Raw genomic sequence first — 24,557 nt, 5'->3', positions numbered from 1 at the left:
ATCTGACTGACTTTGCAGAGGGATCAGGAGTACTGAAATGATGTCTCTTGTTTTGGAGGAAGCACTAAGATTATAGCATTGAGAGATTGAGGAAGAACTTGATAGCATCAGGAAAGTGCATGCGAATCCTGATAAAAAAAATTAGCCAGTATTCAATCCTTCAGTTGAATTATGGGTATTACATATACCAAATGCCATATATTGCTATTTTAAAACATTGTTGATCCACGAATGGCCAGGCATAATTGGAAATAAATATATTGGATTTCTCAAAAGAAATAGACTAATTTTGAAATTGAAATAATCCATCTCAACTGGATCCTTCACTTATATTATGATTTCTTAATGTATTTTGTTTCTTCTGGATAATCTGTTAGGAGCAAGGCTATGCTTATTGAAACCAGAGAAAAGAACAGTGAGAAAATGTTCATTATAGTAGTTTATAAGTCAAATCAAACTATTTGAACTGAATATTTGAAAGAGAACACTAAATGTTCTATTTTGATATGACTTATAAACTAAACGTAACAGTCATAAAAGCAACAGAAACAATTTTATTTATTTTAAAACACATTCTGCTTTCTTAGTTAAAAAGTGAAAGATGGCATGCAAATTGAAGAAGGAACCAGTAACGCAGTTGGAATACCTGCTGCTGTTTATTTCTAGACACATTTGAAAAACAGCTTTACAGAGAGGATGTTACAGTAATGAAACTTGATAGAATATGAGTAACTGTAGTATAGCTCAACTATCCAACAAAAAGTAGTTTATGAGCCAACCAAAACTAGTAATTCTACTTGGGTCGTATCTGAACCCTAAATCTTTAAATGTATCAAGTTATAAGCATGATATTTTAGCATAGTATAGCTCTGTGAAGGTCAGGCTACACATTTATTCCATTATGAAAAGGTCAGCTATCCTTGTTAATTTGAATATTTGGTCCAGTCTTTTTGATGAGAAAGGCTTATTGTTAATCTTCAAGTTATCACTCATTTGTGTGTATTCTGAAGCCTTTTTCTATCTGGATGTTTGAACCACAGTCCTCGCTTAATGACTACAATCAAACCAGCCACTTCATAGTTAAGTGGTGTAATCACTCAGACATCACAGGATGATGACTGACTTACAATTTTACTTTCACTGCAGTTGTTAAGCAAGACATCCCATGATTGTGACTTGTGATTTTACTGCTGACTTTTCCATTGACTAATTGTTAGAAGCATAGAAATAGCAATCACTTAACCACAGGATGTTATAGTGGTTGTAAATGTGAGAACTGGTTCTGAAGTTAGTTTTTTAGCATTGTCATAACGTTGAACAGTCACTAAGCAGGGCAGTCATTAAGCAAGGATCCTTGCATCCCCTGAGTTAACCACTGTTTATACTCAAATTCTTGCTCTTTTGTTCCATTAGAGTAACGTTGGCTCCATTTAGCAATGTCTCATCCAGGTACTTCAAATATTGTATCATTTTAGGCACCACAGAAACCATAGCCAACAATACAGCGACCGTAATTTCTACGGCACCTCCAGCTTCCTCGGCAGTAACATCACCTTCCCTAAGTCCTTCTCCTTCTGCCTCAGCTTCCACATCTGAGGCATCCAGTGCCAGTGAGACAACCACAACCCAGACAACCTCCACCCCCTTGACCTCGGCACTTGGGACCAGCCAGGTGATGGTAACTGCTTCTGGTTTGCAAACTGCAGCAGCAGCAGCTGCACTACAAGGAGCTGCACAATTGCCTGCAAATGCAAGTCTGGCTGCTATGGCAGCTGCGGCAGGATTGAATCCAGGCCTGATGGCATCTTCCCAATTTGCAGCTGGGTGAGTATCTTTAAAACTTGTTTTTTAAAGTATCAAGTTAAGTGAGAGAACCTAGGAGTCATCACATTTCAGTACCTTTATCTAAAATATATGGTGATTAAAAATCTACCAATCCTGTTAATTCTCTGTTAAATGAAAGTACAACAGTATAACGTTTGACACTTTTCCTAGTTTGAAAATATTTAGTGGCGTTACAATCCGTGTTCATATTTCTATCACTTTCCTCTTCAAATATTTACAGTGTCACAGTGGGTTATTGTATAATCCAAATTAAATTGTTTACTTAATAGATCTGCTTCAGTTCTTATAGTTAAAATTCTAGAAAAAGATACATTTTTTGCCTTTACAACTCACCTGTTTTTTTGGTTGTTTGGTTTTGTTTTGCTTTGCGTTTTGGATTTGCAGAGGTGCCTTACTTAGTCTCAATCCTGGGACGCTAGGTGGTGCTCTCAGCCCAGCTCTGATGAGCAACAGTACATTGGCAACTATTCAAGGTTAGTTACTACACTGTACTTTCTATTCCTGTTACGTTTCTACACTCTTTTTTCTGTTTCTTCTTTTTGAAAGCTGTAGATATTATATATAATTAATATGTAAAGGCCCATAGTGGAAATAATTTAACAGGGATTTATTTCTAAAGAAACATAATGAATAAAAAATGTCTATTTCAGTCTATCTTAGGATGAAAGGCAACAAATAAGCCTCTAGTATGCATGTTCGCATATTAAATTACATTAAAAAAATCTGACACATTAACTACCTTGTAACTTGCTTTAAATTCAGTGGTAGGATCAGTGGTAAAACCAAAATACTTATGTACAAATTTTCCCCAAAATGTTGGAAAGATTGGGCAAATGTTACTTTCTCTTTTATTTTTCTCTATCTAAAGGTGGCAAAGGCACCTAATTGTCCTGCCTCTTATTTTCCTTACAACATACCTTTCCCGGTAGGTTGGGCTGAGAGTATGTGATTAAGCCAAGGTCCCCCAGCCAGCTTTCATGCCTAAGAGATGCCTGGAACTCACATTCTTGTGGTTTCTACACTAGCCCCTTAACTGCTACACCAAATTGGTTGTCCTTTGTGAAATGAACAGTCGCTGAGAACCCCCCCCCTTCCGTTTTGAATTTGGTACATACTGTATTTAGAAGTATATCTAAGTCTATTTGGTTTTTGAAGCTACAGACCAAAGATTTCTGAGGCTATGAGCTCAGTGATTAAAGATGCTCGAACTCCTTATTGAATTGGCATCCAAATCTCATTATGTGGTCCATTAGACAGAATTGGCAAGGCAAAATACCCACACTGACAAGATATAAAAAAGAGTTTTATCATCTGCCAGCTACGTGATTAGAATCTAAGGATTCTTTGCCTCAATTTTGGAAGTCATCCCAAGTTTTTAGAAACACGATTTTGTGATTTTCATGATCTTTCATAATGAATCTAATGAACGTTCACTCTTCAAATCTGCATTTCCTATGTGGCAAAAATTGTAAATTTTCTTTCTTAAGTGGAAAATGAGTTTGCAATTTCAAATCATTAAAGAGACCTAAAAAGGAAGCTCTTCTTTTTTTTCTTTTGTTTGCCTATGGCCGTGGTGGCGAACCTATGGCACGCGTGCCACAGGTGGCGCGCAGAGCCCTCTCTGTGGGCACACGAGCCGTCGCCCCAGTCCTAGTGCTTCAGCTGGGTTTTATAAAACCTTTTCGCTTTAGGCCTCCACTGCCATGTGCAAAAAAAAAAGGTTAATCAATCAATCAATTTCAACTTCTTGCTGGGGAAAAAAAGATCTTGCAAAGATGGAATTGATTGATTGAACTTTTTAGTCCCACCCAGTCTGCCGTTACCACCGCAGCCACACCCACCTAATGGGCCACGCCCACCCATTTGGCCACACCCACCGGCACCTGACGATACATAAGTGGGTTTGGGGTTGCAGTTTGGGCACTCGGTCTCTAAAAGGTTTCCCATCACTGGCCTATGGTATTTTAGGGAGGGAGCTGGCTGTGTTAATGCTGACATTTATTACTCCTCTTTTTAGCTCTTGCATCTGGTGGCTCTCTTCCAATAACATCGCTGGATGCAACTGGGAACTTGGTATTTGCCAATGCTGGAGGTACACCCAACATCGTAACTGCCCCACTGTTCTTGAACCCTCAGAATCTTTCACTGCTCACCAGCAACCCAGTTAGTTTGGTCTCTGCAGCTGCAGCTTCCGCAGGGGCCTCTGGACCAGTTGCCAGCCTTCATGCCACCTCCACCTCAGCAGAATCTATCCAGAACTCTCTCTTCACAGTAGCTTCAGCCAGTGGGGCTGCTTCTACCACCACTACGGCCTCCAAGGCACAGTGAGTTGGGCTGAGCTGTGCTAACCCTAGCCTGTTTCATGCTGCAGTGAGTTGGGCTGGCAGCTGGGCTTCTGAACTGCAAATTGTGATTGGCTTCCTCATGCCGTCTTACTGGGGGCAAGGGAGAGAAGGAAAAATATTAGAAACAGGAAAAAAAGCAAGAAAAAGAAGGATTTAAAACTGGGACAAACAATTGCCTAATTTTATAAGAAAACACTTGTCTTTTCAGGATTGCTTCATTGATTGGAGAACTTTCTAACCAAAAATGTAAAAAAAAAAAAAGGACTACTTATCATTTCCAGCAGTCTCAGTGACAAGTTAAGGTGGGTTATCAACTCAAACACAGGAATGGTTTTTCTTTTTTTTCTTTTCTTTTTGATCTAAATATCTTTTTTTTAATTATCTTTTATTGGTCTGTTGTACAGGCCATAATGTCATACAAGATGTTTATAATCTTATCAATCGTGTTGGGGATTCCTTTCTTAACTGGTACAGTTTAGGCAGGCCTGTATTACTTGTGTATCTCTTTATGATTATTATTATTTTTTATATAAAGAGAAAAAGAAAGTTTGGACACATTTCTCTTTGCTCCTGGAACAGTTTCCGTGAGTTCCCATGCACTCAGAGGGAAGAGAGAAGAGGGAGAAGCGCGTGAATCACAAATATCCTTTATAATTTTCTTGGTAGAGTGTTTTGTGAGATTCTCTCAGAAGCGTTAGCAGTTAAAAGAAACATACTGAGGGTCATGTGCGAAGATAGTCCATGCATGTGAGGTTGGAGTTTTGTTTAGACAGCAGTGTTCATCATATTTGGCCAAATCTAGCCCTCATTTGCACGTCTTTGGCTCTTGTTGATCCAAGGGGGAAAGGATTTGGCCTCTGTTTCAACTTTTGTGTTGACAATTCTCTTATTTCCTAATTGCATGGAAATTGCCACTTTACAACTTTGGGAAATATTTCTGTTATTTACTTTCTCAGGAGACTGCCTATATTGCTGACAACTCATATGCACCCACTAAATGTTCCTACCAGCTGTTTGGCATAGGCTTTCAAAAAGCTGCATTGGTTTACCTTTAGATATATATTTTTTTCCTGGAGTCTCTTGCTTTTATGATTGTATTAAAATTATTTTGAATTTAAAACACTTCTGTTCCAGAAGCAAACTGGGTCACATGAATAGGAAGTAGCATTTATGCCAACACAGCCATAAAAAGCAGCCTTGTAATCTTGTTCCATTGTAAACAATTTGTAGTGTTTTTACCATTGCTTGCTGCTGTGGGAACAGGTGGTAAGGGATGATTTAAAAACAGGCCAACTTGCTGTGGAATATGATGAGCACTAGCATGTTGCATGTATTTTGCAATGTTTCGTGCTGTTTCTGTTTTTTTGCTGCTAGCTAAATCATTTATGGCAGTAAACATCTCTACTAAAGAGGGGAAAACTGTTCTCAAGCATCAAGTAGTATGTGCAAACAACTGCTGACAATGGATGAGAGAGAGAGAGAGATGGAGGAAAGGAGACAGAAATGATATATTGACCTGAACTCATCTTTTCTCAGATAAAAAGAAGTTGAATCACTACTGCATAGCTGGCACTTTCCTATCCCTTTGATACAAATTGGAAAATATCAGAACTGTTCAATGTTCCTTCCTATTAATATTTGGAAGAGGGGGAAGAAGGACGAGGAAGTTCTTAAGCTCACATAGCTGCAGTCCATTCCTTGCCCCCCCCACAAAAAAAAATCTTGTCTCTGATCACCTAATAACAAAGAGAGTTCATTTCGATTGCCATCTCTCACTGGTGACCGCAGTTTGCAGGTGTGCATTAACTATCAACTGGCAGAAATCTGTCTCCTCTCCGCCTACTATCATGCTGCCTGCTCTCTGTTCATCTCTGAACCTTCAACTTCCTGATTCACAAGCTATTTAAATAAAAGAAACTATTTCCTAAAACTTTAAAAAAAAACTTGTGAACTGTTAAGCAGGGAAATGAGCAAATGTCCGTCCACCGTCTTTAATGTGTGTTTTTTTTAATGTTTTATTTTTTTAAAACTAAGCTTGAACCAAAGTCAATTTCTAGCAAGCTGCTGTACTAATGGACTAGTTTGTATAAGTGCAGTTCAGATGCAGAGAGGTGATAGATGCTACTGACAATTTCTTTTCATTTGTTTATTATTTTATGTAAAAATTGCTGCTTGTTTTACTCTTTTGGTGGGGAGAGGTTGATCTTTTTGTATATCCTTAGGACAAAGTCTTAACTTGATTATTTTCTAATTTCCATGGTTCGGGGTGGGTAAATAGAATGACAATGGCAAATGCTTACTAATTTAGCTGATTCTGCATTCTCCATAGCAGTTTGGATCAGTATAAATCCTGGGATATGCTATCACCATAATTCTAGTCTCAGAATAAAATTATAATATTTTGTGTAAAAGATTTAATTGACTTACAGCAACAGCATGGTGCAGTTAAAGTAAGAAGACAGGAGTATATTCAAGATGCTGGCCTATAGGCCATTATATTGACTGATTTCTACCAAAGGAAATATTGGTCCAGTAAATGTTTATTTTGTCCATTGAAAAAAGGTTTTGCTTTTTTTTATACACGCACAAACCCACATATAATTCTAAAAGCAAAGAAGGTAATGGAGACTTTTGATTGTGTTTGCTCATCCATAGGCTTCAAGGAAAAGGTCCTATGGATTTATGAACCAAAAAACAAAAAAACACCCCATTTTATCATCATAAACATTTCAAGGAAATTCAGGGAAATTAATTTGGTTTGTCTGCCTGTAGTTGATTAGGTTCACTATTTTTTGTTAGATGTGAAGGTATAGAGATACTCAGAATTCTGATTAGCTCAGATGATTGCTATAAAACATTTATAACTATTTTAATTTGCTCATATAATGCATGAATCAAACATGCATTATATGAACTTATTTATAAACCTTTTTTAGACCTTTCCACTCTTCCCTATGTCGAACAAATAGCCACACATCTAAGAGGTGTTATAAGTCTTATATCAGAGAAACTGGAAATTCAGACACAGACAAATCAACAGTTGTTTGGTTGAATTGTAAGACTTATGTTTAATTTAAGTGATGCGGTTATGTATTTGATGAGTTATCAAGAGATTACTAAAAATTTCCAATAATACAAAATACTGGAGTTTAAATGGTTATCACTATTATTTTGCCACCAATTCTACTCAGTAATATACATGCTCCATAAATTAACGTATAAACATTATTGCACAGTCTAAAATAATTATCAGCTTCCATAATATTGTAAAATTTACAATTGATTTAAAACTTCAGCAGAATATCAGATGTGTATAATTAGAGAATATGTAGGAATAAACAATACGGAGATCCAGAAAACACAAACATATTCTAGAAGTTGTGACAACTTTCAGATAGTCACTACAAACGCAGTTTATGCACTCAAAAATATGTTCACTGTCTACGTATTCTCTTGACAAATATTTTAAGATAATAGTCTGAGGTTGATCTAGCTTGTGAGCATTTACAGTCATTGTAAATACTATCAGTAGTAAGAAAAATGTTCGTCTACAGACGTACAGCAGGTGTTGAAAACATTAAACCTATGAAGTTTAGAATTTCAAAATTGGGTTTCCATTTTTCCTGTTGATCATGTGCTACCAGTTTATACATTATGGATTTCATGTACAGTGTTCATATATGCAACAAGCATCATATGAATATTTTAACAGTTTACTTTTGAACAGCATAACATGCTTTTCTGACATAATATGGCTCCTTTTTGTTCAGGGCTTGAACTTTATGTAAGGCTATTAAATGTAGACTTTTTTACTTTTTTCCCTTTCCTTTGGAAATGTATAAATCTATCTACATAAATAGCAATTCTATTGAAACACAACTATTACGGCCATGCCAATAAACTGTCCAGATATCCTGTTGGTTCAAGAATGTCTTCTAGGCCACCTGCAGTAAGTAGCTCAACCCACATTGACTTACATAGTTCAAATTGAAAAGCTAGGTCTCCAGAAAACATAATATCAGCTAAGTTATTACTAGTTTGTATTTTATTGGTTTTATTGTAAACATCATCTGGCAATATATAATATTGAATCTCTGGTCATTTGTAGCTTAATGCTTCAAAGCACCAGAAATCAAGCCAACAGGTCCCTTTGTTGAACTGTTCAAGTAACACAGGGAATGAGGGCCTATTACTGTTCAGTTTGTTTTAGCGACATTGAGATGTTTCTCTTGAATACTGATACCTAGGATCTGTAGACTGACTATATGTGAAATATGGATTATATAGTTCAGATATGACAGCACTGGGATGGCTGTACTCTCTCTAAAAGTATAGGAACTATTTGCCATTTCTCTGTCTACTCCATATACAGGTCTGTATGTTCAGTATTTTTATTTGATGCCCACAGAAGGTTGGAAATAATACAGTGATCAATTAATACTCCCAGTATCTAAGTAACCATTAAGAGAGAGGGTCACGTTCATGTTAACTTTAGGCAACGTGAGGTGGCGATATAAAAAGGCAAGATGGATAGGAAGAATTCCTTTAGAAGAAAGTGCAATCCCAGGCTACATCTTATTTCTAGCAACAGAGATCAGATCCAGTCCCTTAGAAACAATACATGCTGACCCAAGGATGTATGCGTACTTTGTGGAGAATGCCATGCTTTAGAGAATTTTAATGTAGTGAATGAGGGTGGCCAGGGAGGGAAATGTAGCAGTCTTTCTTTGCTGCTGAGAAACAATGCAGTCCTGAAGGTTGGATCTACTTTTTCAGTTTCAGTTGCCAGAGGAAATAATGTTGTGCCCTGACTTGGTAGAATGCATTAAATTGCATTACAATAAGTGTAAATTTTATCTATATACTAGATAATTCAGCCAAAGATGGTATATGTCATTTGAAGATATAAGGAAGAGCAGAGGAATTGCAGAATTTCTAATGCTAGAAACCAGGCTTAAAATCCATCGTTGCCTTATTCTCCTTAACTTTCCTTTTCACTTGTGTATGATGTGTGGAAAATTTACTCAAGATAGTCATTTTTATCTGGGCTCTTTATTTTTTACGTCTGTCCTGATTGATATTTTACAACAAACAAGAATCTAGAGCAGTGTAAACTGGCTCTTTGTTAAAAGATATAAACTGTATTTAATTCTCTATCACTTTGATTGGCAATATTTTTTTAATTTAGGCTTAATTCTGACAGCAAGGTATAATTAAACATATATTTGAGAGAGAGAAAAAAAATATTGCCAATATCCTCTGATTTTTCAAGCCAAAATTATAGAAATTATAAAAATTTTGCCAGTGGGTGTGTAGCCAGCAGTGGACAGGCTCTAAAACTGTGTTTGGCGTTTGGCAGGGGGAGGGTGTTGAACAGGAACCTGTTTTACTAAGACTACTGAAAGATGGAATTTGAGTCAAATGAAATGTTACGGGGAACAAAGTAGTAAGCAAAGCATATATTTCTAGAACCATTTTTGCATACAAAATGAAGCTTGTAAATGGTGAGTTCTGAAAAATATTGTTGAGGTCTTGCTTTAGGAAACCCGACTCCCCTTTTAATTTAGCAGTGGATTCACATGAAAATAATGGCAGTTCCCCTTGTGACTTCAAATGCTGAGAGATTTTTCATAATAAATATGTAAAATCCATTTCTGACTAGTTCTCATTTGGCAAATTGAAGGGGTTTGATCTGGCCATCTTGCTTTTGGAGCTACCCAACTATATTGGTAGTGCAAAACTAAATACATGACCTTTTTTCTTATTTTGTTACATAAAATGAATAATAAACCATGCTAGGAAGGACATTTTTCAGTTACATTTGCTTAAAATAATAATGTTAGCATTAAATTCCAGTTCTCAATAATATGATTCTTATACTATTGATGGACTAAAAAAATGCCATAAAAGAATATCCTTGACCTGATTCTTTCCCGTTTTTTCTCAAACGTTTGAAATGTTTATACTTAATCTGTATATCCCTATCTGTACTTTTTAGTATATAAATCCTACAAGGATTTAAACGTTCATACATCTATATAGGAAATAGTGATCATAGAGTAAACACTACCAGAATTAAAATCTGTTGATAAAAGTTGTCTGTGACCTTAGGATACATTGGCCAATTATGCAAAGCAACGTTCTAGTATTCTTAAAGCAATACATTATTTTAAAAATTCAACTGCATAATTCTTGTTCTGTACAGCATTGGGGCCAAATTTAACTTGTCAGCATTTCAGAGGATTAAATGGGAAAAGTTAAATCATATCCCTGAGTATTTAAGTTGGATTGGCAACTTTAAGTTGGATTGGCAAGAAAAGAAGAAACACAACTGTAATTAGTGCCAATTCATTGTTTTCTTGAATTCTTACTTTATTACGACTTTATTTTAACATGTTTTAGTGGTTTTTATTGTCAGCTTATTTTTTGCTATTTCTTTCAAATTCCTGAAGTCATATTGGATCTAAATGGAAAATGAAATTTTCATTGTATTCCATATTTCTATTAGACCATTTTAAACATACACCATGCAATAATAACAAATTTCTCTTTTCATGATACAGAAAGACATCTAAATCAACTGTTAATGAAAATCTGAAATCAAATCAATCTTTGATTAATTTCCCACTCCCTGTCCAAATTACAGTATATACTGTAAATAGGAAGCTCAACTTTTAATTCTGGTTAATTGTTAATAGCCCATGCCAGACTTTTATTCCCTTATTTAAGAATATGAAGCTATTTCACACATTTAGATTTTTCCTATTTAGATTTTTCCTATATGAAATACTATCTCCCATTTAGGAAATTATAACATAAATATGCAGTGAACGTTTATCTTTGCTCTGGGAACACAACCTGCATTTCTACTGCATGCACAGAGATTTGCTCTTAAGGCAAATTACAATGACCTTTGATTCACACTGGAACTTATGTAGCTTTATTATTGAGAAGGAAAACTAATTTAAGATGTTTAACATTACTGTATTTGCAGACGTCTCCTGGCACATTCTGACTTCTGTTCAAATCAATGTTGTTGAACTGAATGTTAGTCTGTTTGCTATATATTTTCTCCCCGGGGGAGTAAAATGGAGACATCTTGACTGAAATAATTCAAAATATCACTCTGTCCCTTCTCATCTCTTGTTTTTAAAGCAGGCAATGTTGCGGGATTATAGAAACAATGCCTTTGGTAGCAGCTGGTTTTCTGGCACCTTTAAAAAGATACCTCAGCATAGCTTTAGTATTGTTTGCAGACTGAAAAATCAGGAGAGAGCATCTTTATAAATAGTGGGGGTAACTGTAGTGGTAGAGTTTAGTTAAGCTTCTGGAAACCCAGTGTATATGTATTTGGAAATCTGTGTTCTACAGGGATGGTGTTGGGAAGAAGCAGATTGTGTTGACTATGCTTAGAAGGTAGGGGTGTAAAAAATATTTCAAACTGTTTCAAGTGTGAAACTTCATGACGCTTTTCTGACTACAAAAGGCCCAAATGTTTTGGAAATTCTTCAGTGCTTCGAGTTCAAATAGCTCTGTTTCAGGGTTGAAATACTTGCAGAACATTCAAACTGATTCAGCCAGTAACTGATTCAAAATTGGAAGTTTTAAGAAGTTTTACACTCGGATAGCAAGTACACTCCTACTAGAAGGCAAGTGTTGCTTACAGCTTCATTCTCTCTCTCTTTTTTAATTTTATCTTGCCAAAGGAAGCGGACTCTTCTTACTCCTGAATCTGGGATTCTTTGATTATTAATAATATTCAGTATATCAAATGACAGTATGTAGGTTACCAATTTGAGTTGCTATATTGTGTTATTTGTACACACAGAAATAAAGTTAGCAATCCATTTCAACTTATGTAGTTGCACTAGGGCTGCTCTTAAACCAAGATGTTTAACTTGGGGATGGGAGTGGAAGATTTCCATCTAAATCAAATCAGAAAGTTATTGTAAAATGGTTGCTTTTATTCCCACCCATTTTGCCATTGATTGTAGTGCTTAATAATAAATACTTTTTAAATAATTTTTAAACTAACAATGTTAACCTTTTCTAGACCAAAAATTGCAGAAGATAAACCAAACTAAACACTAATCTCCTCTTAACACTTAAATATAGTGTACATTGGGGTGGGGGAGGAGATGATCTTGTAAGATAATCCTTGGGAGAAAGGATTTCTTACTGAATAGATTATTATTCTTGTTTTAATTTTGCTGAGAGGCTGGGTCATTTTTTGCAAAGAATGCATATTTTGGTTTGAAGACTGTTGTCTATTCCATCCTTATTCTAACATATTCTTTAGAATAATATTAGTGTTTATGTGTATTTGTTGCTGGCATATTATTTGAGAATGAGGGACTTTGACTGGAGGGGAGAATTTCCAATGGCTTTTATGCTTAAAGGCACTGGTAAATCTTTGCCAACTTTCCTGTTTTCAGAGTGTCTTAAGATTAAAAAAAAGATGGTCTTAGAAGTTTATATTGATAGCTTTTTTCTTTGAAGACATAGTTTATAGTGGTTTTTCTTGTACAAATGGGCTTAATTTGGCTGATTTCATTGAGGACATATTGGAATCAAGAACTGATTAAAACAAAAGCCAAGGTCATGAGCTATTATTTGGAAACAGGGAAACCTGAAATATTAAAAAAAAATGCATCATCTTCTGGCACAGTTGAGATATACTGGGTGATGTTTTTTCTTTACATAATAGAAATGTTGGAGATAACTGGGGTTTTTTTACTCATCAAAAGAGCTTTCAATATTCTCACATGACGTGCTGTGGCTTGATTAACTGCAATAATCAAGTTCGATGTACGCTTCTATAAAGAAAGCAGTTGTGTAATTATATATGAGTTGTCCATTTCTTACTTTGTAAATCAGCTAGAATGCATAACCTCACTGAAAGCTTTAATAATAGATTTGGTGTTCTGACTTTATGTAAAGTGGTATTAATATTGTGTGATTTTCCTAAATTAGTTAGATTTATAGGTAGAAAATAGGAAAATACTTTCAAAGATAAGAGCACTTGGAACAAAAGATGTTGAAAACAAGAGAGGAAGGAAATGAAACAGTTGGTAGGTGGGATCTTGAAAGAAACATTCTTAATGGAGAGAGCTGCAGTGATTCTCTTCTGCCTTATTTCTTATCTTTGTTTGCTGAAGCCAAAATATTGACTTAAAGTCTGTTGTGAACTCTTCCTCCAGTGTTCATTGTCGCAATCTTCTTCTGACACACCAAAAATAATACTGCTTTTTCACTGGGTAAAACCCATTAAAATAAGTTTTCCAAATAATTTCTAATTTTATTTGATATACCAGAAAGTTTTCAGCACTGAAGGTGCTGGTGATAAGAATACTGTAAGTTATTTGATATATGTTGGAATGTATAAGTCTGCATTTAATTAAGATACACATCAAGCAAAGCTGCTTTTTCAGTAGGTTTGTAAAGGGCATTATTGTGGGGCAGGAAGCCATTGTTTGCCCTGTATAATCCTTATTATGATTTTAAGGCCTAAGATTCAGTTTCTCTGAACTACAAAGAGAAAATACCATAGATATCGATATGGCGGTGCGTAGATAACTCTACTTACTTAAAACCTGTTGGAGAAGACTTTTCTCTAAAATCCACAAAGCAAAAGATCTTTTAGAACATGATGAGACATTTTCACTCCTTGATCCTACCATGTTGATGTTCCATTTCCTTTTTCTGCAATAGTATCTAAGCTAGGTATGAATAGGTGTCGGATATTTATCCGCCACAGGTACAGGAGCTGTCGTATACCTCATTTCTAACTCGTAACCGAGTAACTTGCTTTAACTTTCTCCAAACCCTACAGAGTTGCCAAGTCTGCCACCCTTCCTTTAATTAGCATTGAACTCTGGCCTATAGCAAACCGTGACCTGTAACCTGGGGACAGATCCCCCAAAGCCTCTGAATGTTGCTGCTTAAAAGCTACTGCAAACTGAGGGCAAATTGCAATCTTTTATTTGTTTTGGTTTACTGGGGAGGGGGTCATCTTGTAGTCTTTGAATAACCATCTCTTTCCCAGCCTGTGCATGAAATCTGAATGCTGCCTTCTGCCACCTCCTGGCGAGATGTCAGGGCTCTTATTTTCCAGGAACAAGCTAGGGCCAAATTGTGTGCATACATATACCGCTTTCTACCTTTTATCCTGTTGTCTTTGAGTGTCACTCCTTTTCTAAAACATGTCCTTTTATTATTTGACAATCTTGTTCATTTGCCACCTCTTCCCTCTGGCTTAACCAGAAGCTGTATCTATGCTCTTTCTACCTTTTTAGTTTGAATGTACTTTTCCCCGTCCCTTTAGAAAGGGAAGCTTTGCCAGGTCACGGTACCCTGCTATATGCTGAGGGGGGGGGGGGTTCTTTGTTTTGTTTTGTTCTTTTAAAAAATTCCAGCCAAAACCAAAGATTTCCTAATGATTGTATAAACTCAAAACAAACAAACAAACCAAAGACAAAGGGCATCTTCAGCACCAATCAAATTCGGGAAGCCATCTTTTCTGGGTGTGTAAGAGATGAATCCCAAAGTGGTTTTTGCCTTCCATTCCAAGATGCAGTGGATGGCTTGATCTAAGATAATGTGGATTTGGTCAGCAAGGTAACTTTTCTCCCACTCTGTTGGGGATGCAAAGTACTCTTATAAGATTACAAATCCGAGGGGCACGGAGAAAAGCTTGGAGAAATGTGATGGAGCTTTATATATTGGTTGTGAAGCTGAAGGCCTTGGTGCATGATTGGCTGCTCTGGTGGGTACTTTTAACCCTTTGTGATAAATTGATTGATACATGCTAGGGTGCACTTCTGAGCTTTCCCCTGCCACTGCTTGGAAGAGGCTGTCCTATTGTGAGAAATAAACTGAAAAACAAAGTTTTTTTCTTCTTTTCTGCTTTTTCCTTTTTGTTGTTTGTTCATTATTTTTGCAGCACCACCGTGCAACTATGCATTGTATTTCTCAACATTTTTGCTAGGTAGATGTCTATGACTTTTTAAACTTTGGGGGAGGGGGGTTGCCAACGAAGGAACTTTTTACACAAATCTTTTAAATCTCAGTTAAGTAGGGGTGTTTGGTTCTAGGATCATACAAGCTCTATCCCAAAGCAAAATCCAAATGTTAATAATATTAGCCTGATGCAGATACCAAAGATAATTTCTTTCCTGCAGAACCTTAGACTTGTGTATTAAGTACAATTACCCAGCACTTGCATTAGTCTAACCTCAGTAATTCCAAAGCTTAGATGTATATTTTGGTATATTTCTGGGATATTAAAAATGTGTTTAAATTCTTGTTTGTTTCTGTGTAATGCTCTTAAAAGTCATAGCATGGAGATAATTGATTGTCTTATTCTTAGTAGTTTGAAATAGTATTTTTGTATGTTTTGGGTGTGTCTATGTATGTATTAACACAATAGTTTTCACTGCCTAGGTGTTCATAATTGAGGAAAAATGTACATAATCTGTAATTTCCATCAGATTGTCAATTTAGATTGCATTTTCTCTTATTGCCATTCTGAACAGAGATTTTTTTTTAAAGAGACAGCACGCTTACATGTATAAAATTGAATCTTTGCCCTACTCAGAAGGCATCATCCATTCATATCCAAAGGTGAGATAAGAAGGCAGATAAAGCCATTCACTAAAGGGTAATCCATGGTTCTGATGTCATAACTTTTTTCTTTTTGTTACAAGAGAATTATTTTTCCCTAAGGCAATCAACGGACACATTGCTTAGAAAAATGTTTATTGCCCTTTCTCTTGCAAAACCTAGTATGTAATTTTGGTGGACTACACAGGTACAGATTTTTTTTCCTACTGATTCTTTTTGTTTAAATGGTCATTTGTATAATTTAATTTGGAATGTATGTCAACTTAAAAGAGTGGTTTACATATCCTACAACATTCATTCTTGCTTATGGTCAGTCTGAGATCCCTATCCTGAGGGAGATCAAAAGAACGCTGTCTCTTTAAAGATATCTTCTGTTTTCTCCCTAGTGGCTGCCTGCAGGTGGCTTGTGGGCATTGAGAAACTGTAGATTACAGTGAATCAGGATAAAAATGGTAGGTTTTGTGTAGATGCATTTGTCTGCTGTAATTTTTATATATATGAGACTTACTGTAACTGTACAGTACATTTCTGTTGTAAACGTCATTAAACCATTTTTCCAAGTGTTTTAACAATTATGTGCGTGTTTGTGATTTTTAAACAAATACTAGAGATAAAATGAGATGCCAACATCTAGGTTTTCTACTATCTTACAGTAAATTGGTCTTATTTTCTGCCAATTGTTGTTGTTTTTTCCTCAGGGGAAAGCAAAAACAGGTAAGCTTTTCTCTTGTTTGCGTTATAATCTAAAACAGGCATGTCAAACACGTGACGCCACATGACGTAGTGTGACATATCGTGACTTTTTCCCCATTGCCGGCAATGGGGTGGGCGCGGTTTCGGCGTGGCGCATCCGGCCCGCAAGGCGGCAGTTTGACATGCCTGATCTAAAATCATAATGGTATTCCTGATAATTTGATAACTGATTATGTTTTACAGTGGTTTTTCACTCTGAACTGAATGTATACAACTCAGGTTTTTTCACTGTTCAAAGTAGCCTTTCTCAACCTGATTCCCTCTAGATATACTGGACTACAACTGCTGTCTTTCCTAGCCTTTAACAACAGCTAATCCAAAGCATGTCAAGAGAGAGTAAGCTATTCATAAGAAAGAGGATGAAGATACATTTTATATCTATCTACCCATATACACAGTTGCACATAACGTTTTAAAATTGTTGCCTTTTACGTTTTTTAAACACTGGACTTCAACCTGACAGTTAATTTGTTTAAGTTTGTTTCAAATATATCATCTTTTGATTTCCTTATAGAGAAATATTTGTGATGTATGCTTTTTAAAATGTTATTAAATACATTAGAATGTCTGGTATGGAATTTCTGCAGCATTAGATGGATTGAATAAACATCAGCTGCTAGCCTATACAGGAGATTGAGTTAACTCAGTAACGTAATATTTCCAAACTTTTTGAACTTAAGGATTGCCCTCTAAATGTCCAGTAGCACAGTCCAGAATTTGCCATATCCTGAGTCTTTTGAACTTGATAATATACATACTCATTTAACATTGGAAAGGTAAAATATAAAACTGCTGTGATCAGAATTCCAGCTGCCAACTCCCAATTCTTTGACTGGACATCTCAGTTCCACCTAATAGTGGGCAGATTATAAAACACTCCCCAGAGCATGGTTACAGAGTAGTATTCTCAAGTATGAGTTCTTTGGTTACCTTCAGTTAAGCTTTGCTGGATTTATTGCCCCTTTTACAAAGCATCTTTTTAAAGTTTTATTGCATTTTCTGTACATGATATAGAGATGAATTCAATCTTGACTCAAATCCTAGGGGGGAAATGAGGCAGGTAAACATAAAACAGATACTCCAGGGAATTTAAATGTTTGCAGTGGGTTTACTCCCAGTCCTAATTGTCCCTAATTTTACTTAGACTCTCATTTCTCTTAACAATGTGTAACCCAGATTTATTTTTTTATTTCACTACTATTGTAATGTTATTCTGGTCTGTGTCTTTAATAAAAACTTTGCTTTAATTGGGAACTAAATTTGACACGTATCTTCTGTGCAAGCATTCCTGTTTTAAAGCTTGTGGCCCACTGTGGTTTGGAGGGGTTTAAATGACCTCGTGTTTCATGTTCCCCAAAGTTCCTATTCCATTTGACTTATTTAATCATTCAAAAATTATGTTAGTTTTAACACTGGCATGCTGCATAATATCAATCTGCAGCATCTTTATTTTCTAGAATTGAAACCTACGTGCATTTTATAAACTTAAAAAAAAACACTGCATACCAGTGTTTTCTTTGGACATGCACTCACCTGCCCAGAAAAAAAGGTAAATACAGGTAATAATATTCTACAGAGGAGAGAGAGAGAAGCATTGCAGGTATAGTAAAAAATTTGTAGGCTTGACCAATAGCTACCTTTCTCCTAGCTCTTTCCTGCCATCTAGCGATCTGTTTTTTGCAGTCCAAATCTGGTAGCCCTAGCATTGTTGCTAAGATGTCTAGGGCTGCCATTTATTTAGAAATATCATATACCAGTTATTGGTCATCCTATACATGGCAGCTGATCAACCAGTAGATGGCAGGAAGAGGGAGTTTTTTGTATCTGCTCCTTCTAGTGGTTCATTTTTTTGCAGTTCAGATACACCACTCTATACTGTAAATGAAAAGCCTATCAGCACCCATTTTGTCATGGTGTCCAAGATATAATCACAACCCAGGTGGCTAGAAAGGCCCAACAGAGGCTTCACTTTCTTAGGGTCTTGCGGAAGAACAGGGTAGAACAACAGCTAATGACCCTCTTTTACCGGTCTACTATAGAGAGCGTCCTCTCGTATGGTATTGTGGTTTGGTATGCTGGTCTGACAGCCGCAGACAGGAAAGTATTACAGAGGGTAGTGAGCACAGCACAAGACATTGTGGGCTGTCCCCTGACACCACTGGATGACATTGCCAGGGCTCGTTGCCTTGGAAGAGTGAGGAAGATTCTCAGGGATGACTCACACCCTGGACGGTATCTCTTTACTCTCCTACCATCCGGTAGGAGATATAGGAGTATAGCCAGCTGTACCAACAGGCTGAAAAATAGCTTTTATCCGTGGGCTGTTAGGCTTTTAAATGGGATATAATCTCTGTGAACTTATGCAGAATTGACTTGGGAGGCCGGTGTGTGGTGTAGTTGGTTCACATGGTGTGGTGGGATGGAGGGTTTGTTGTCACTGTGTGTTGGGGGGAGAGAGCACGGGGGGAGGCTCAGCTAATCTCAATGTACACATGTTGTACTTTGACAATAAAGGTTTATTATAATCTCCACATTCAAATTGTACCCACACATTCCAAAGGTAGGCAGGCACTCAGCTGAAGATGCTGAAAGGGCGCAGCCTCCCAGGCAAATTCCCTGCTTTCCTTCCTTGCAGGCCTTAACTATAGTTCGCAGTTTAATTAGACTTCTTAAAATGTGATCAGTAGTAATCAAAAGAAAGCTTGTTAATGATTTCTGGTCAAGTGGTAAGTTTTTGTATTGACTGTGGTTAATACGGGTTGAAGTATGAGAAATGTTAGCCACTAGGAACAATGTACATAACGAAGCAACAGACAATATACTTATCCATTATTTTAATCATGCAAAGACAGGCATAAACTGTACTGGTCCACTTCTTCATAGCACAAGAGTATTTTTATGATTACTGTTTAGTGACATCCAATACATTTTCATTATTCAAAAGTAACACTTTTGTTCTTCGACAGAAGTAGTTCTAAGCCAAAACTAGTTCTGGTTGCTTTATTAAATGGGTTAGTTCTGTGTCCAGTTTTTTTGTTTTTGTTTTCGCATTTGTATTTTACTTGCAGACTTCATCCAAACATAGTAGTAAAGGCTGATAGCTTTTTGATGCTAAAGAAAATTACATTTTGGGGATAATGATCCAAGCTCATGAACAGAATTTTCACTTGTCTCATACACTGCAATTCAAAGTACCATCATCTTCAATATAAAAAGATGTCTACTTTCAGTTAAGTTCCGAACTATTTAATGATTTGAGAGTTATCAATTTTTTTTAAAATGACAATTTTTGTCATCCTTTACCACCAGCCCTGCTGGTATGCCTGATAGATTGTACAGTAATCCAAATTCCTGGAAAGTGATGAAAGGTTCCAGAATATATTCTCTTCCCCTCCCCTTTCCCCCAAACGTTCCCCAGCTATCTTCAATTAAAAATACCTTACAAAACATCTACAGGGAAAGAAAATTTGTTGGTTATCTTTCACCTAAGGAAGAAAAATATTTTTCTTATTTAGCTATGCAGTGAATAGCAATCTCCTAAATATGAGCAACTGTACATTAAGCAGAATCTTTAAACATATGTACATTTTAAAAAAACCCCAGAATGTTATTTGGAAATGAAATATGGGTTTTGCTAACTGTACAATAGCATTCTTCAAACAAGGCAATGGCTTTGCTGAAATGAACCGTCCTCTTTAGTTGATGCCATTCCACCATAAGGTATGTTCTTTCTTCCTTCCAGTTGTAACTAATGAGAATGCATTGGCTTCATTTGAAGGACATTGTATGTGTCTTTTGTTGCTTGACTGAGGCCCTGATAAAGAGAAAATACATGATTAGAAAATAAATAAATTAGACTTTATTAACCATCGATTCAGGTTCGGTGATGCCTTTAGCAAGGGTACTAAATCTAAGGTCTGATAGCAACATTTGTAAGAAGAGAAGAATCCAACTGTTTCCTAAGCATCTTCCCTTGTCCATCTCTCTTGCAAGCATAGGCAGGCAATAGGACCAAAAGTATTCAGAGAATTTAAGAGGGGATAAATTGCTTTAGACAGATCTCAGTGAATTAAGAGTTAAAGAAATTACATGGAATGGTTCTGTTGTTATCTTACCTGATAAAGAATATCATTGCCTTTGCCACAATGTCTCTAGAAAAGAAAAGGCCAGGATTAATAAACTTCAAGGGAGAAGAATTGCTACATAGGCACAGGAGAGCAAGATCAGACCCCTCCCCTTTGAATGTCATTAAACCTTCTCTAGCTCAACCTGAAGGGACGCAGTGGCTCAGTGGGTTAGGACGCTGAGCTTGTCGATCAGAAGATCAGCAGTTTGGCGGGTCAAATCCCAAGTGCCGCGTAACAGAGTGAGCGCCTGTTACTCGTCCCAGCTTCTGCCAACTTAGCAGTTCAAAAGCACGTAAAAATGCAAGTAGAAAAATAGGGACCACTACGGTGGGAAGGTAACAGCGTTCCGTGCGCCTTTGGCGTCTAGTCATGCCGGCCACATGACCACGGAGATGTCCTCGGACAAACGCTGGCTCTTTGGCTTTGAAACGGAGATGAGCACCGGCCCCTAGAGTTGGAAACGACTAGCACACATGTGCGGGGGAACCTTTACCTTTACCTTTTTAGCCCAGCCTATGAATTGTATTATAGGCTTGAGCAATAAAAATAGCTAACTGAACTCTTGTGTGGAATAGTTGTTCACACAACCAGCATATATTTATGATGTTTGCAGCATTCAGGGTCACCTGATTGCCATTTGCAACTTTCCCAGTGAGTTCTGATAAGCAATGAATGGACAAAGCCACATTTTCTTAATGTTCACATGATTCGCTTAACAACTATGGAAAAAAGGTGGTAAAATCAAGTGTGATTCACTTAATGACCACATCACTTAAATGGAAATTCTAGCTCTAATTATAGTCATAAGTTGTGGACTCCTCCGTATTAGCCTGTTCCAACAAGGATAACATGTTTGTGATTGTGCTTCACAATTATACCCAACTGACAGAGATACTATGAAAAAATTATAATCAGAAAAAACAAACTATAAATTTGTCTTCTGTTTTGTATGACTATTGTAGATAAGTTTATACTGATAAGACAGCTTCTCCCTCGCTGGTACTTTCACATGTATTGAATTAATACTGTCATTATTCTGTATTATGGAACTGTAGTTCAATGCAGCTTAAAATAGGAGGCCCCAACCCCGAGTCCACAGCCCAGCACCAACCATGGCCCTTTAGGAATTGGGCCACGCATGCATGGGGCAAGTGTGTGAGCACGTGAAGCTTCATTTGTGCAAATGGTGCGCACATGCGCAAAACTGTCTCTTCTACCCCCACCCCTGCTGGTCCACAGAGCCGGAAAGTTGGGGGACTAAAGGATAGGACTGGGAAAGCTTGAGTAGAAATGCATATATAAGATTTGTATAGGTGCCCATTTTAAAATACAATTCTGGATGGCTCACAACAATAGTAAAACCCTGAATTACAAAAACCATAAAACAAAATCATAAAACATAACCACAAGCCAGCACTTCACTCATCTTGGGATACTCCAAGAACCAATTCAGAGCAATCATTCTACCCCAACGACTGGGTATGAAGCCCAGAACTTCCAAGGCTAAACTAGCAGGGGCCTGCCAGAAAAGGCATGCTTCAGAGATCCTACTAGATGGCAACAGTTCAGGGAAGGAACCTGGACATATCTTCCTGTCTGATAGGCAGAAACCCCCAGGGACAGGCCGTCCCATGCTATGTAAGACATTAAAAGTAATAACCAGTACCTGGAAGAAACGGAGCCAGTGCAACTCATGCAACAAAGGCATAACATGGGCAAACCTTGAAGTACCCACTCATCCAGAGAAGTGCAATCCTGCCTAGAGTCAACAATGACAAATTGATGGATGCAGCTATCTTTTGTGCATCCAAAATGATAGAAAATATCACTTACCTCTCCTTTCTTTCCAATTTCACTGTATGCTTCACCCATCTTATCCCGCTGTAGGGACTAGCCATGGAAAACCATAAAACAGTATTGGTGAAAAGGAAATTTAAGAAAAATCTTAATTTTCTCTAATGCCTTTTCTTACAGTTTCTGATGTATTTGATTAATCCTTTCACTCTGGCCAGTATGTCCTTGCTCTTCCTAGGCCAAATTGTAAGAAAGATATTTCCAAAAATGTAAGTACTTATGGCTGCTATTCTAGCAAAAACATTTACTCTTCATTGCTTTTTCTTTGTCAACCGTTATAATCTCAGGCACAATTTATGCAGATTTGAAAGCAATGCTGTTTGGGAAACAACCATTCCCCATTTTTCCCCCAACCTGCAATTTAATTAAACTATAAACAAAAGATTTGTTGGAATAGAGGAAGCTCAAGTTTCCTGTACATGCTCAATAGTTTGATTTACAACATAGAAGTTAGATTCCTCTGATATAGAGAGTTCTTTGGGAATAGGGCAGTATATAAATTCAACCAATAAATAAATAATAAAACGTCCACAAAAAAGCTGACCGATAATCTGATAAACATCTCCCAAAGTCCAGAGAAGGATGACTACTAACAGCTGTTCCTGCTGTCACTGTTAAGCCTTTCAGGTAGGTCAGGTAAAAAAAAGCAATCCAGAAAAAAACACTAGAATTCTATTTTATTGATACAATCTTTAATAACAGAAGCTTGAAAACCTGACCGCTTTCTTTCCTGTTAAAGGAAAAGAAAGGCAAAATGGGGCAATCTTGAGTATCTTTTAAGACTCATAAAAACAGAAAAAATAGAGTGGTTGATTTTTATATACTTATATTCCTTTCTGCATCTTGTGAAGTAGTTGTGTTACATCCCAACATAGAGATACTTTTTCCCCCAAAACCTTATTCATAAAACTCTGGAAAAGGTTGCATACAAAAACAACTTCTTTCCAAATACACCCACCCACACATATCCTTTCAAAATGCTGTGGTGGATAATTAACTAAACTATAATAACAGTCAATTCTTGGATCTACTCACAGTGTAAACTTTGTCCTGAGGTTTCTTTCTTCTGCGCTAGAAAGAGAAAAATTCTCCTAAACATTCTTATATATACCAAGTCTGAAGACAAAAGAGAAGGCGTGGTGGGAGAGCTGACAGACCAGTTATATCATGGTGGGAGAGCTGACAGGGCACTTGCCTCAACATCCATTGCACAACTCTGTCCTAACCAACAGAGAAGTCAGTTGTAGATTGATACTATTCATTCTTCAAAGCACATGGGGGTCATGGTCTTGTGCTTCCTCCCCCAAGCTATGCCTACATGTTTTGTGGCAACTGCCTACACAGAAAAGATGGTGAAGATACCTGGTTTTCCACAGCCATTTCAAGATCTGTATCTGGTTTTTTTACTGCCAGAGAATCATATTCATCTCTGTGTCTGGTAGATAGTTTCTGAAGAAGAAGAAAAAAAGAGATACTACTAACTACAAGCTCCAATTTCCTCTTGACCTAACCAATTTTCCCCAAGTTAAGGATGCATAATTTGGTTTTAGGTGAAGCACTAGACACAAAAAGTCAAGTGAATCTGTATATAGATAGTCCTCAATTTGCCTGTCCATCACAGTCATAAGTTGTGATAGTTGTACATGACTGGTGACTTTTTTGCAGCGGTTGTTAAGTGAACTCTGAAGTTGTTAAATGAACGAATGGCTCACTATGGGTCGCTTTGCCCAAATGCAGAAGTAAATGTTTTCAGCAAACCGTGATAAAATAGTCACATGATCTCTGGGAGGGAGCCAGCCATTAGCCAGGTTGTAAGTACCCCGAGGAGGTCCATCACAACTCTGTACAGTTACTAAGCAATCAGTCGTACAGAGGACTATCTGTATTTTACCTAAAGCTCAAAATAACAGCTCTTAATCACAACCATAGTTGCAGAACTCTGAGTAAAAAAGTAATTAAATCATTAAGGAGTTCGTTACTCCTTTCTCCAAGAATATCGGGTATAACATTA

The 24,557-nt window shown here is 36.9% G+C and overlaps 2 protein-coding genes across 4 annotated transcripts in view; one reads left to right on the top strand and one right to left on the bottom strand.

Moving 5' to 3' along the window:
• Positions 1 to 7,480, top strand: part of POU2F1 (POU class 2 homeobox 1) — a 122,529-nt gene extending 115,049 nt beyond the window's left edge. Inside the window, exons 13-15 of the mRNA XM_081326576.1 lie at positions 1,476 to 1,824; positions 2,230 to 2,318; positions 3,863 to 7,480. Of these exons, the coding sequence (XP_081182702.1) occupies positions 1,476 to 1,824; positions 2,230 to 2,318; positions 3,863 to 4,173 (749 nt within the window). The 3' untranslated portion in view covers positions 4,174 to 7,480. The remainder of the gene's footprint in view (positions 1 to 1,475; positions 1,825 to 2,229; positions 2,319 to 3,862) is intronic.
• An 11,915-nt stretch (positions 7,481 to 19,395) lies between these two features.
• Positions 19,396 to 24,557, bottom strand: part of CD247 (CD247 molecule) — a 30,609-nt gene continuing 25,447 nt past the window's right edge. Inside the window, exons 4-9 of one of the 3 annotated variants that reach the window (XM_081328082.1) lie at positions 23,909 to 23,995; positions 23,582 to 23,617; positions 22,665 to 22,720; positions 22,526 to 22,582; positions 20,681 to 20,716; positions 19,396 to 20,379 (exon numbers count right to left, since the gene is read on the bottom strand). In XM_081328082.1, the coding sequence (XP_081184208.1) occupies positions 20,334 to 20,379; positions 20,681 to 20,716; positions 22,526 to 22,582; positions 22,665 to 22,720; positions 23,582 to 23,617; positions 23,909 to 23,995 (318 nt within the window). In that variant the 3' untranslated portion in view covers positions 19,396 to 20,333. Of the gene's footprint in view, positions 20,380 to 20,680; positions 20,717 to 22,525; positions 22,721 to 23,581; positions 23,618 to 23,908; positions 23,996 to 24,557 lie in introns of those variants that run through there. The other 2 variants (XM_081328083.1, XM_081328084.1) reach the window with 2 other exon arrangements.

This window comes from Vipera berus, assembly GCF_964194415.1.
Source record: "Vipera berus genome assembly, chromosome: 4".
NCBI lineage: Eukaryota > Metazoa > Chordata > Lepidosauria > Squamata > Viperidae > Vipera > Vipera berus.
This window is presented reverse-complemented; position numbering and strand designations above follow the sequence as displayed.